Genomic DNA, 15,260 nt, shown 5'->3' on the forward strand with positions numbered 1-15,260 from the left:
TCTTTCTCCCACTGAGCTCACATTCTAGAATATAGATAAGTATTAAAATATCATCTGCTAGATTTAATGCTGGTAAGTAAAATAAAGCAGTGAAGGCAATGAAATAGAGAGTAGCTTTATTTTATATCAGCTGACAAAGGAAGTCATGATAAAGTAATATTTTAGAAATCACCTGGAGAAAATGGAAGAATAACCTGCAGAAAACGTTGTAAGAAGAGCACAATTTTCAAAACACTAAAGCTTTAAATTTTGAAAACTGATTACTGAATTTATTTGTTAATATTCAACCTTGAGGAAATTTATATTCATAGAAAATCAAGGCAATGGCCGATATACCACTCTCTAAAAGGAAGAATGTAATCAGCACTACTTATATGTAAAAGGGGACAGAAATATTATCCCAAGTGAAAGGGGAAGGAGTATTTTTCAAAATTACAATTTATAAAGAGACAATGAACTTATAAACAAACCAAGCACTGTCTTTCCAATTCTAAATAGACTTCATAATAAGCCAAAAAAGAGAGGGCTTAAAAATTTCAGTTGCTTGCATTTTTGCTAACTGTTTTACTTGAAGAATGTCAAAGACCAATGGAAAGACCAATATCTGAGATATAAGTAAAAATAAAGAAAATGGAAGAAACAAGTGAAGTATATAATTTAAAATTTAGCTTTACAAAAAAGCTACATTTACCTCATAGTTTATGTTCATTATTAACTCTTTTACAACACAATCAGTAGAAAAATTAGAATACAAGTTACTATTTACAAAAAAGAATCACTGTTAAGCCCAGTTACTAAATAAAACTTCCAGATTAAAGACACGAAGTTCTTTGCCATTAGGGTTCTCAAGTGCTAGTTCTAAATTTCCTATCTGTTTTAATCTCCATTACTTAACTCACACTTTCCAAAGCAGACTAAATATATTTATCCTGACCTTTTATATTCAGTTCTCAATCACACCCAAGTATGTCTGTAACAGTATTTGATTACACAGATCTTTCTTTTATTTTTTTAATATAAGTATATAGCATTCTACAGTTCAACTATACTTAGTTGCTTACTGATAGACAAGTTATTTCCAATCTTTTGCTATTAAGATATGCTGCATGAAAAGCTCACAATCTTTCATTTTATAACTAAGTAAACAAATTCATGATGTAAATTTCTACAAGAATCAAAGGATATATGTTTTTATAATTTTGAAGGATACTACCAAAGTACCCTCCACAGAAGCTGTACCTATGTACATTTCCACTAGCAAAGATGAGAGTACTGGTTTTCCCTGACTTTTGCTAAACAGTGAAAAACATTTTAGATCACCGTTTATCTGTAAAGAGAAAAATACCAGGTCAGTGTAGTTTTAATTTAGTTTCTTCTACTACAAGTGCAATTGGACATCTGATCTTGTAGGTTTAAGAGCCACCTAAATTTCCTTTTTATATTTTTTGCCCATTTTTTAAAAAAAGAGGATTATAGAATTTTCCTTATTTTAGAAGTTCTTTATATATAAAGAAAATTGGCTCATATTTTACACTGTGAACTGCAAATATTTTGTCCAGATTTTAGTGTGATCACAGTCATGTAAATAACAGTTCTAAAATACTATTCTTTAAATATTTTCCACACCTAAAATTTGCCATTGCTTAATATGTACATATTACAACATGTTTTATTCCTGCTACACAGTTCATGATTGATATTTGCTGACTGAATGAATAAATACATTTATCATTCACTAAATATTTATTCATTACCTGGGCATTAACATAGGTACCAGAGATACAGAAGAAAATTCAAAAAGCTTATTGCTCTCACAAGAACTTGTAGTCTGGCAGAGGAGAATTATACCAATCATTAACTAGAAAATGATGTGAAAGTACTTTAAAATATATGAAGTGCTTTGGAAAATGAAATGAGAATGTAGGTAATTATGAAAGAAAAAAAATATCTGAAGTAGTAATGTTTACACTGGGAGGAGGAGGAGGAATTGGTGAATAAGAAAGTATAAAGCATTACCAATAGAAATACAAGTGATGTAGAAGGAACAATTCTCATAGGATGGGTGAATAAACACAGGGTGAGGAGCCTAAAAAGGTAGATTCAGATTATGCTCTGTAGATTATATAATCCTATAAGTATATATTTTATATTGCAAGCTTATAATAGCAAATAGGTTTCATCTTATACACTAACTTTCTAATAGCCAGTAGAGACCACTCAAAACATTCTGCACAGAAGAATTCTAAGGCTGTTAAAAAAAAAAAAAAAAGAAAAGAAAAAAAGAATTCTAAGGCCCTGTCTGATTTTGGCAGTCATAATAACAACTGACAATCTGCCATACATTTAAAAGGGGACAATAGACACAGAAAACCAAATGAGGCATTTTAAGTTAGAGGGTACTTAGAACGTATTCCTAGGCCAGGTATGGTGGCACACACCAGTAATCCTAGCAGCTCAGGAGGCTGAGGCAGGAGGATTATGAGTTCAAACACAGCCTCATCAACGTAGCAAGACCTTGTCTTTAAATAAAAGTATAAAAGGGCTAGAGATGAGGCTTAATGGTTAACTCTGTATTCAATCCCTATACCCCAAAACAACAAACAAACGAAATAAAAAACATATTCTGGTCCTTGGGAAAGATAATGTCAAGGTGGAAGACTGGAAAGGGGTGGACTATGAGAACAAAGTTTTATCCAGATTAGAATTTTCCTCTCCTTCCTATCAATGATAAAATGATAAAGTCTGATAGACATTAAAGTGTTTTAAAAAGTGTATGAAGTGAACAATCTACTTAATGAAGAAGTTAAAAAATGAACAGAGAATTCATGAAGAGCAGAGTTTATAAACTTCAGTAGACAGATTTATTGACATTTGTTTGTCTTGGAGTTTGAAAATGTTAATAATTGAAAATGTATAGGAATAAAAATAATACTTGAAAGGAACCACCACTTACATTGAATATTGGCAGGTAATCATAATAGATACAAATAGTTCACTTACTTTAGTTTGCAATCTTAAAAGATTCTATGTGGAGATTATGGATGAAATGAAATCATCTATTTTGATAAAAAAAATCTGCCAAAATTTTATTTGCAAAGAAACATATCATTATGATCAAATGTACTACAAAAGTCTAGTTATTTAAATAAATAAATAAATAAATATAATCTGTATTGCATTTAAAGAAAAAGAGGAGTAACAAGAGATTCTATTAAATGAAAACAAATATATTTGCAAATTTTAGAAATAGTTTGTATGTTGACTTACCTTCATCTTGGGTAACAACTGGTATCGCCAAGCTATTTTCATCTTAGTATTAGTTTCTGGTGTTTGATGATCGCGAACTTCTTCATCAAATTCTTTTTTATAATTATCATCAAGTAATGGTGCAGGGAGTTCCTAAAAAAGCAGAATGACACATTATTGAACTTATGTGGTAAATATGACAATTTTTTGAAGTATAATGTTAACAATACTAGAACATTCCAATTTATTAAAAAACAAATAACTTAGAATTGATTTAAGCATTAAATCACATAATATAAATATTTCTAAAACTGAGAAAGTATAATATCAAATGTGAAGTTTAGTGCTTTAATGATGAAATAGAACTTAAAAATATTTGAATTTTTACTCACAAAAAGCAAATGCTATTCCAACAAGTGGCTATGCAGATTTCTAAAAAATTTTTACACTTAAAACAAAGTCTGGAACTGTAATTACTGTTATGTTTTCCACAAAGTAAAAATAAAGTATGTGCACAATCTGTTTACTAGTTTGTAATTCAAGAATTCAAAAAACTCATTGACTGAAATAATGGGTGAAATAACAACTAAGAATAAAGACATTTATTTTACCCACATCAAATGTTAGTTTTGCTCCTGCAAGCTTATGTCTCTTAACAATGAATACAGAATTTAAAATCTCTGATTCAGTGAAGGGACACTGAATTCCAATTTATCAATTTTGGAAGGTGACCAGTAAGTGACTAAAACAAAGAAATGAACAGAATTTTCTTGGAGAAAGAAAACACATATAATTATTTGCTTTTATTTTTTTTATTAGCAGAATCATAAAATAATGTGGGCTTTGCATTAGTAAATACAATTTTATATGTTAGTCTAAATTGGAATTTTTATTTTTCAAGGCCATATTACTTAGATTTAGTTTCAAATCAACAAATCAGCTGAAAAATAAGTTATCACATACTTTAGTCAATTCCTAAATGACATCAATATAAATTCACATTATAATTCATGCCACTATTAGAAATTAGTTATTTCATTTAAGCTCCAAAACCTAGCAAAGCACTTGTACCGTAAAATACAGAGTAACATCTTTTTCCAATGAAAGTATTATGTAGTATAGCATTCTGCTTATAAATTTGAAATCTGCAACCAGAATATCTGGGTTCACAACTTGACTTTTCACTAGTAGCTGTGTCTGGGATAACTCTGACCATCTACCAGACCTCTCTATGTCTCCATTCATATGGGAAAAATTGTATTCAGTTCAGTAGTTGTCATCAGGAATAAATGAGTTAAAAATGTAAAATTCAGAGAATGGTGCTTGCTACATAGTAAATATCCAATAAATGTTATACTATGCTTAATGATTACTTAGAAGTGTACATTTGTGTATTAACAGAATTAGGTAAAATTTAAACTATTTGTATTAACATCTTTTTCAACTCCAGGGTCACTTAATAATAATTATGACAAATGTTACCCACATTGAAAATTAATTTTTTCTGTAGAGATGGAATAAACATTTTAAAATTTATATTGCATTGTTTCTTATCGTTCAAAAGATGCAAATTTATAGTGAAATGTTCTTATATTAATGGGCATAGATATTAATGAAATTTAAAAAAGAACTTTTATTAACACAGCTAAAACATCTAAATAAGATTAAATTATAAAATAGACAAGCAAAAAATAAAAAGACAAATATTTTCTCATTTATTTTATTAAATATATATCTACTCCTGTAGTAGGCATTTCACAATTTAAAAAACTTTTTAAGTGGGGCTGGGGTTGTGGCTCAGTGGTAGAGCGCTTGCCTAGCTCACGTGAGGCACTGGGTTTGATCCTCAGCATCACATAAAATGAAGTAAAAGAATTGTGTCCACCACCTATAGCTAAAAAATAGATATTAAAAAAAACCCAACTTTTTAAGTATTATGGAAATTACAATAACTTAAATTTTTGCAGTGATAAAATGGTTTTTCATTTTCAAAAGCTAAAACATTTAAAAGATGCACAAAAAGTATACTGCAACTACTATATGTCATCTAAAGGTTGTTTTCTCATATGCATATTTTTATTGAGATAAAATTCACATAACAAAAATTCACTATTTTAAAGTGTTACATTCAGTGTTTTTTAAAATATTCACAATTTTGAAACTATCTTTCTCATCACTCTGAAAAGAAACCTCAAATCCGTTAAAATAGACACTTTTACTTCCTATAGTTCCTGGCAAGCACTATTCTACTTCTTATCTAGATGGATTATCTATTTGGACATTACACATAAATGTATTATGAATAATGCTGCTATGAACATTCATGAAAAATATTTTTGTGTGAATATATCTTAATTCTCTTGGATATATACCTAGGAGTGAAAGTGCTGAGTCATAGGGTAACTCTTACATTTACCTTTTTGAATGCCAAAATGTTTTCTATAGTAGTTGTACCATTTGATATTCTGACCAAAAATCTATGGGGATTCCAATTTTTCTATTCCTTACTAACACTTATTTTCCTTTGTGAAAAAATGAGCTATTACAGCTTTCAGGAAGAAAGATGGTGGAGTTAACCTAGGCAGGGACTCATAGATTAAAATCAGTGAAAGAACAGCTGACCAAAGAGACATATGAACCCATAGAAGGCATTTCCTGAGGATAATTCCAAGCAGCCAACAAAAAACCTTGTGCATACAAGATGTTGTAAACTCCACCAAGGGAGTGCACCCCTTAACAGGGAGTCCCCGGTTGCTAAGAGATAGACAAATTAGGAACTATTTCCTCTGATCCACTGGAAAGCTAGTAGGAAGGGGTCTTCCAGAACTGTATCAGATGTGTGCTGGTATGTTTGCACTAAGGGAACCTTAGCAGTAAAGCTGAAAAGTGTAGGGCATCTTCTAAAGATCCAAAATTTTGATGAAATCCAAAACCAGGAAAACTCAATAAGAAATATCCCCATCTTAAATAGTATGGGATATCATAAATCATTCTAATGTCAGTTTTAATCTTACAGATCATATTTTTTGTATTGAATCAATAGATCTTCCCTTATTTAATACTGCCATTCTTAACCTAATTGATTATATTTCTTCTAATGTTTTGAAGCATGAATTGGAATAATTCTTTTTTCCTTTCCTAGCTAAGGCTTATACTTGTCCCTTTAGTCTCTCTTTTCCCTCTTGTATTACTTGCTTCTATCTCAGATTCCCCATTTTTTTCTTAGTTTGTACTATTAGGTTCTCTCCTCTATTTCCTCTCACTTTTTGGTCTGTCCATTTTTTCTCTTTTTGCTTTTCAACATCTATATAATTTAATAGTAATCTTACTATCATTCATAATTAATTTCAGAATCTATTCAAGAACACTACTCCAATTTTTATTTGGATTAGGGGAATTGTGGAGAATATTTTTAATAATATTTTTCCCCATAAGGTTTATTAGTACATAGCTTTGCTATAAAGTGACTGCTGTTAATAGAGTTTAGTTATCTTCTCTCAAAGTGGTATTGGATACTGGGTATAGCAAGGTGAACATATTGGGTAGGAGTATCAACACTTAGATATTCACCCAGCCTGGGGCACTTAAGATAAAGAAGCTCTGGAAATAGTCCCTGGCATAAAAGTTGAAGAAATAATCATTTCAGCAGATGGGTAGAAATACAAAGAATATGAAAAAGTAAGGGAACAAGTCACTTCAAATAGCCCACAACACTTCAACAACTAATCCCACTGAAACCACAGTGGAGGAAATTTTTTGACAAAAAATTTAGAAAGTCCATAAAGTGATCAATGTACTAAAAAAAGACCTAAGAAACAAACTAAGGGAGAAAATACAAGAAGTGAAAGAACATTTCAATAAAAGAGAAAAAGATTCTCAAAAAGAACAAAACAGAAACCCTATAAATGAAACATTCAATAAATCAAATTAAAAAATTCATTTGAAAACATTTTCAATAGATTACACCACATGAACAGATTTTCAGGCCTCAAAGGACAAGGTATATAATCTTGAAAATGAAGTTAGCAATAAAGAAAAGATTACAAAAGAACATGAGCAGAATATCCAAAAAAATCTGGGATAACATAAAGAGATCAAACCTGAGAATCATTGGCTTAAAGGAAGGCACTGAAATATAAACTAAAAGAATACATAAACTTTTCAGTGAAATAAGAAAAATTGGGCAATGAGATAAAAATCCAAATACAAGACATATTAATAATCCTAAATAGAAAAGATCTGAAAAGATCCTCTCCAAAATGCATAACAGTTAAAATGACTAATATACAGAACAAGTATAGAATTTTAAGAACTGCAGGAGAAAAATAGCAAGTAACATTTAGAGATAAGCCAATTAGATTTCTTCTGATCTTTTAGCCTGGACTATAAAATCCAGGAGGGCTGGGAGTAATACTTCCAAGTCCTGAAGATAACATTTGCCAGGAAAGATTGCTATGTCCAGAAAAGCTATCTTTCAAAATTGAGGATAAAATAAAATCTTTCAAGATGGCATAAACTAAAAGAATTCATGACTATTAAGCAATGATATAGAAAGAAATATTACACACAGAAGAAATAAAAACCAAACATTAAAGCCAGCAAATGGTTGAATCTCTACAGAGATAACAATCAAATCTGAATTAAACATTAAAAATAAATAAAATTGGCACTGAATGTCAATGGTCTCAACTCACCATCTAAAAGACAGACTGGCAAAGTGGATTACAAAACAAGATGCAGATATATATATATTTTTTAAAGACTCACCCTATAGGTAAAGACATCCATGGGCTGAAGTTGAAAGGATGGACAAAGGTATACCATGCAAATGGAGACCAAGAGCAAGTAGGAGTAGCTACTCTTATATTTGACAAAATTAATCAAAAAAGGAAGTGACCAAAGAAGGTCACTTAATACTGGCTAAGAGAACTGAATATTCAACAACAAAATATAATGATTGTAAATATTTATGCTCCAAATGTCAATGCACTACTTAAACAAACTATATTATGTATAAAGTCTCAGACCTTAATTTCCATATACCTATCTCACTGGTAGATAAGTCATTCAGATATAAACTAAAAAAAGACTCTTCAGACCTCAAAAATATTATTAATCAAAGGGACCCAACAGACATCTATTAACTATTCCATACATCAACAACTGAATTCACTTTCTTCTCAGCTCCAAATGGAACCTTCTCTAAAACAGACCATATTTTAGTATACACAGCATGTCTTACTAAACAACAGCAGCAGCAATAGATAGTTCCTTGTACTTTATCATATCATAATAAAATGAAATCAGAAATAACAAATACAAAACACAAACCATTTTAACATAAGCATATTAAATAATACACTTTTTTTTTTTTTTTTTTTTTTGCAGTTTTGGGGATTGAACCCAAGACCTTGTGAATGCAAGGCAAGCACTCTACCAACTGAGCTATATCCCCAGCCCTGAATAATCCACATTTGAAAGAAGAATCAGTGATAGAAATTGGGGAGAAATAAGAAATTCTTAGAAACAAATGAGAACAGAGATACAAATATATCAAAATCTCTGGAATAATATGAAGGCAGTACTAAGGGGAAATTTTAAACATTGGATGTCTACCTTAAAACAAACATAGAGATCCCAACTAATGTTATATCTCAACATCCTAGAAAAGCAATTAATTAATTGCTAATTCCAGAACCAGTAGCAGACAGAAAATAATTAAGATCAGAGCCAAAATTAATAAAATTGAGAAAAAACAATTGAAAGAATAGTAATTAAATAATAATTTTCCCCATAAGGTTATAGCAGTGGGAACACATTGGGGAGGAGTATCAGTACTTAGATATTCATCCAGCCTGGGCACTTAAGAGAAAGAAGCTCTGGAAATAGTCCCTGGCATAAAAGTTGAAGAGATAATCATTCCAGCAGATGGGTAGAAATACAAAGAATATGAAAAAGTAAGGGAACAAGTCATATACAAATATAGATAGAAATATATACATATAGAAAGAAAGAAATATACACATATATATCAGATCTTCCCTTATTTAACAAAGAATTGGTTCTTTGAAAACGTAAACAAGATTGATAAACCCTTAGCCAAAGTAACCAAAAGAAAAAGAAGACTCAAACCAACAAAATTAGAGATGAAAAAGAAGGATTTTTAATATTTCTGAAAACCAGATGTCTGTTAGAAACTATTCCAAAAACTTATATTCTAACTAACTGGAAAATCTAGAAGAAATTCACAAATTTCAAGATTTATATGACCTGCCCAAATTGAACCAAGAGGATATGTAAAACCTAACCACACCAATATCAAGCAGTGAGATTGTCTTCCAACAAAGAAAGCCCTGAACCAGCTGGATTCTCAACTGAGTTCTACCAGATTTTAAAAGCAGAAATCATGTCAATTTTCCTTGAATTATTCCATGAAATAGAAATGGAGGAAACTCTCCCAAATTCATTTTATAAAGCCAGTATCACCCTGATATCTAAACCAGATAAAGACATGAAGGAAATAAAATAATAAACCAACATCTCTGATAAACATACACAAAAATCCTTAATAAAATGTTACCAATCCACATTTTCAAAAACACATCAAGAAGACCATACATTTTGACCAAATTGGTTATATCCCAGGAATGCAAGGTTGGTTGGTTCAACATACCCAATCAATACCAAATCAATAAATGTAATTTCCAACATATATGGAATTAAGACAAAAATCTTGTGGTCATTTCAATAGATGCACAAAAAGCCTTTGACAAAACCCAGCACCCATTCTTGCTAAAAACACTGAAGAAATTAGAGACAGAAGGAATAAGCCTCAATATCATTAAGGCTATATATGACAAACACAAAGCCCAATTATACTGATTAGAGAAAAACTGAAAGCATTTCCTCTAAAATTAAGAACATAAGGCAAGAATGTGCACTCTCACCACTCCTATGCAATGTATTTCTTGAAACTCTAGACATAGCAATGAGTCAAGAGAAGGGAACTGAAGGGACACAAATAGGAAAAGAAGCCAAATTACCTGTTTGCTGGTGACATGATTCTATATATACAAGATCCAAAAAACTCCACCAGAAAACTGCTTAGAGATGAAAAATAGCAAGATACAAGATCAGAATGCAAAAATCAATAGCTTTCTTATACTCTAATAATGAATCTTTTGAGAAGGAAAAAAGAGAAACAATTTCATTCACAACTGCCTTAAAAACAAAAACAAAGAAAAGAAGAGAAAACCAAGGAGGTTAGAAAACCCCTACAGTAAAAATTACAGAACACTGAAAATGAATACAAACAAGACCTCAAAAGATGGAAAGACCTCCTATGTTCCTGGACAAATATAATGTATATTGACAAAATGGCTAAAAGTGATATACAGATTCAATGTGATCTCCATCAAAATACCAATGACAGGCTTTATGAAATTAAAAAACAATAGTGATAGAATTCATATGGAAGAATTAAAGACCCAAAATAACCAAAGGAAGAAACCATGCTGGAGGCATCACAATATCTGATCTCAATTATACTGCAGAGTAATAGTAACAAAAATAGCATTTTACTGACATCAAAATAGACATGAAGGCCAATGGAATAAAATAAGACACAGAGAAATTCACGAAAATACAATCATCTGATCATTGACACAGGTGCCAAACATATACATTGGACAAAAGAGCTGTTTTAAGATATAGTGTGGGAAAACTGGAGATCCATTTGTAGCAAAATGAAACTAGTGCCCTATCTCACTCTACACAAAAATCAACTCAAAGTAGATCACAGACCTAGGAAGTTGAACATAAACACTTCAACTGCTAGATGAAAACACAGTGTCAACATTCCAACATATTGAGGCAGGCACACAGACTTCCTTAACAAGACTCTCAAAGATCAAGAAATAAAACCAAGAATCAGTAAATGGGATTGCATCAATTTAAAAACAGTCTGTATGGCAAAGGAAACAATTAAGAATGTAAAGAAAAGTGAAAAGAGTATGAAGAGTGTGAGAGAATGGGAGAAAATCTTTGCTAGCTACTCTTCTGACAGGAGGTCAATACCCAGAATTCATAAAGAACTCAGAAAACTTAATATGAAATAACAAATAACCCTATCAATAAATGGGCAAATGAATTAAGTAGATGTTTCTCAAAAGAAGAAATACAATGACCAATAAATATATGAAAAAATAAATATTCTCTTAGCAATCAGGGAAATGCAATCAAAACTATACCACAAGAAGATGGTAAAGATGTAGGAAAACGGGCATACAAACGAATTGTTGGTGGGACTGCAAATTAATATAACCATTTTGGAAAAGCAATATGTAGATTCCTCAAAAAACTAGAAATGGACCCACCATATGGCCCAGATATCCCATTCCTTGGTATTTATAAAAAAAACAACCCTAATATTAGGAAACTATGGTGATACATAAATACATACATACAAATGTTTAGGGCAGTGCAACAACAGCCAAGTTACAGAACCAGTGTAGGTGTCCTTCAATAGATGAACGGATGAAGAACATGTTATATACATACAATGGAGTTTTACTCAGCCATAAAAAAGAATTATGACATTTGCTAGTTAATAGATGGAACTGGAGAACATTATGCTAAATGAAATAAACCAGATTCAGCAAGTCAAGGGTCAAATGTTTTCTCTTCTAAGCAGAAGCTGGAGAGAAATAATGATTTTTTTTAAAAAAGTGCATCTTAAAATAGAAGTGAGACTAGTCAAGTAAAGAAAGGCAATGAGAGGGAAGGAAAAGACATGGGAAAGAGAACTATGAAAACAAATTGGCCAAATTATGCTATTCTATGTATGACAATATCACAATGAATTTCACATTTATGTACAACTATAATGCATCATATTTTTAATATATTTACTTTATTTATTTTTAAATGGTGCTGAGGATCAAACTCAGTCTCTCACATGTGCAAGGCAAGTGCTCTACCACTGAGCTATAATCCCAGCCCTACCATATATATATTTTTTTCTAACAAAAGGAAATGAACGGAACAAAGGGGGTCAAGGGGAGGGAGGAGGGAAATGAAGGAGTAATATTGGGCACTGAAATGGAGCAAATCATATTATATGCATTTATAAATATGTCAAAATGAACCCACAATTATGTAAATTATGTAAGCTACAATGCACTGAGAGGAACATAAATTAAAAAATAACTATCTAGTCTGTATGAAATGGTATGTCAAAGTGGCTTAAATTTGCACTTCCCAAATGACAATGATGGTGAAGACCTTTTCATGTGCTGGTTTGTCCATTTGTATGCCTTCTTTGGAAATATGTCTATAATGTCTTTTTGCTATTATTTTAATTCAGTTGTTTATCTTTTTGTTATTGAGAGACTTTTGTGATTGTGAGACTTCTCTATCTTAAATACTAGAGTCAACAAATATATGAATTGCAAGTATTTTCTTCCATTCTATAGGTTAATTTTTCACTTTCTTGGCAGCATTCTTTGATGCACAAAAGTTTTTGATTTTGATGAAGACCAATTTATCTTTCTTTTGTTGACTGTGCTATTGACATCATTTATAAACAATTGTTGCTTAATCCATGGTCATGAAGAGTTATACGTGTTTTCTTTATTCTTTTATTTTGTTCTTTGATATTCAAATTCAATTGTTATATGTGATATGAGGTAAGAGTTCTGATATTTTTGAATAAGATCAAAGTGTCAATTATATTGAAATTATTATTTATTGAGTATCTACTATGTGCTAAGTTTTGGTCTTGGTTTTGGACATACGGCAGTGAACAAATTTAGAACCAATATCAAGAGTATATACATATAATGCTTACGCTGCTCCAGGATCTTTTCTAAGAGCTTTAGATATATTAGATATTATTACTATTACCTTTTTACATAATGGGGAACTTCCACATAAATAAAGAGGATGAATTACTTGTTCAAAAGCAACAAATTTAATAAAAGATGGAGCTTAGAATTTGAATCTGGACAGTCTGATTTCAGAGCGTGCATTTTCAACCATAGACTATATACTTCCTCTATTAGTAGCTTTCCCTATATTTTGGAGTGTAAAACAATAAATAAATGAACAACTTTATAATGAATAGCATGATAATAAATAAAAGGTAAGAAGGCTCTCTTTTAAGAAATGTGGTCGGGGTGGCCTCTCTGATAAAGTCAAAACTGATGCAGATGACATAATTTTGGGTACAATTTTACATACAATTAACTGCAATTGCATATAACATACTACCACAGATAGTATCTAAACAGATATGATATCATCTTTATTTAATTAGTAATCTTTCAGGACCATACTAATGGTATTCCCCAGATCATGAGAGTAGAAAGAGCACAAATATGATTATAGATTCAGTAATATTTCATGGAAATATGAAGGATCTTGAGGATCTCTAATTTAATCTTGCTTCATTTTTCACATGTATATAATTTTATTTCTGAAATAAGGAAGTAAACATATTTTATAATATTATAAAAATATATTTAAAGATTAAATATAAATTAATGCCTAGCTTGCAGAATCTATTTCCATGTGGAATTGTCTAAAAATTGTTTTTTCTCAATTGCCCTTTTCTTCATTTAATAAAAGATCCTTGATATCAATTAAAACATTTTATGATTGGAAGTTTGGCTAATCTTAGTTATAACAACCTATCAGCATTATATACATAACCATTGGTCTATTATGCTGTTTAGTATAGTAAGCTCTAGGTACATGTGGCTATTTACATTTTAATAATTAAAACTAAATAAAATGAAAAATTCAGTGCCTCAGTCACACAAATCACATTCCAATAGGCTTATGTGGCTAATAGTGACTCTCTATTGGACTGCACTGGTAGAGAACATTTCCAATATCACAGAACCTTCTACTGGTCAGAGCTGGTTTAGAAAATGAAAAACACATCCATTTTTTTCACTAAACACTTTAAATTGTTTACTATCTGTGGTCTATAATTGTCAGTGACACACCTTATACTGACATCAACCAGAATTTTGAAGCAATGTTGCAACTTACTTAAAATTAAAATCATAAGAAAAATATTCTACTTTTCAATAGTCAAAAAAGTTATGTTTTCCTTCATATCCCATCCTATGCACAATTAATCAAGTAATAGATAATAAACTTCCTTACTGTTTGAATATTGTTTGTGTATTTTACTCTGTAGTTTTAGTATTTTCCCTCATCCTTTCAATTATTTAATACATAGTTTGTATAATATGTATTTTTATGTGCTGATTCAAATTATTTAAGAAAACAAGCTATAAATGCTTTAAACAACAATTTCCTAGTTATCTTTATGACTTAGATGTATAAAAATTCAATACAAATTTTATCTAATAAATGTCAAATACACAAAAATATTCTGACAATTTTATTTTCACTCTATCTTCTTGTATTCAGAAATAGTACCCAATGTGGGCAAGGAGGCAAATGGCTATAGCTCTAGTTACTTTGAAGGCTGAGGTGGGCGGATTGCTTGAACCTAGGATTTCACGACCAAACTGGGTAACAGAGAAAACCCCATCTCAAATAAGTAAGTTAATGAATTAAAATAAAAAATAAGTACTCAATTATCCTTGTAGAAATTAATATTTATTGAATAAATGTTTAACCTAAAAATGTATAAGATATAGAAACATGACCAATTAACCTACCATCTGAGAAAAATCAGTGTAAACATATTTGAGTATTTCCCTCCAGGTTTTCATAGTGTGTGTGTGTGTGTGTGTGTGTGTCTATATGCATACATATTATAAAATACCTATTATCCATTATGCTAATTATATGTTAATAGAATTTATGTTTTAACTTATAGTGATCATTTTCACACTTAATCATTCCTCAAAAAGAAGATTTTCAATGGCTGTAAAATGTAACATTATTTGTTTAATCAAAATTCAATTTATCATGTCTCTATTGTTGAACCTTAAGGGTGTTTGTAATCTCAAAAATGCTATAAGCATAGTTGATCA

At 30.6% G+C, this 15,260-nt stretch overlaps 1 protein-coding gene across 3 annotated transcripts in view; it reads right to left on the bottom strand.

The window, feature by feature from the left end:
• Nucleotides 1-15,260, bottom strand: part of Elp4 (elongator acetyltransferase complex subunit 4) — a 257,694-nt gene that overhangs the window by 193,360 nt on the left and 49,074 nt on the right. For all 3 annotated transcript variants that reach the window (XM_046467546.2, XM_058586495.1, XM_058586494.1), the window contains exon 4: nucleotides 3,268-3,399. In XM_046467546.2, the coding sequence (XP_046323502.1) occupies nucleotides 3,268-3,399 (132 nt within the window). The remainder of the gene's footprint in view (nucleotides 1-3,267; nucleotides 3,400-15,260) is intronic.

This window comes from Marmota monax, unplaced genomic scaffold (assembly GCF_021218885.2).
Source record: "Marmota monax isolate L192 unplaced genomic scaffold, Marmota_monax_Labrador192_F-V1.1 WCK01_AAM20220418_F8-fsc00135, whole genome shotgun sequence".
Classification (NCBI taxonomy): Eukaryota; Metazoa; Chordata; class Mammalia; order Rodentia; family Sciuridae; genus Marmota; species Marmota monax.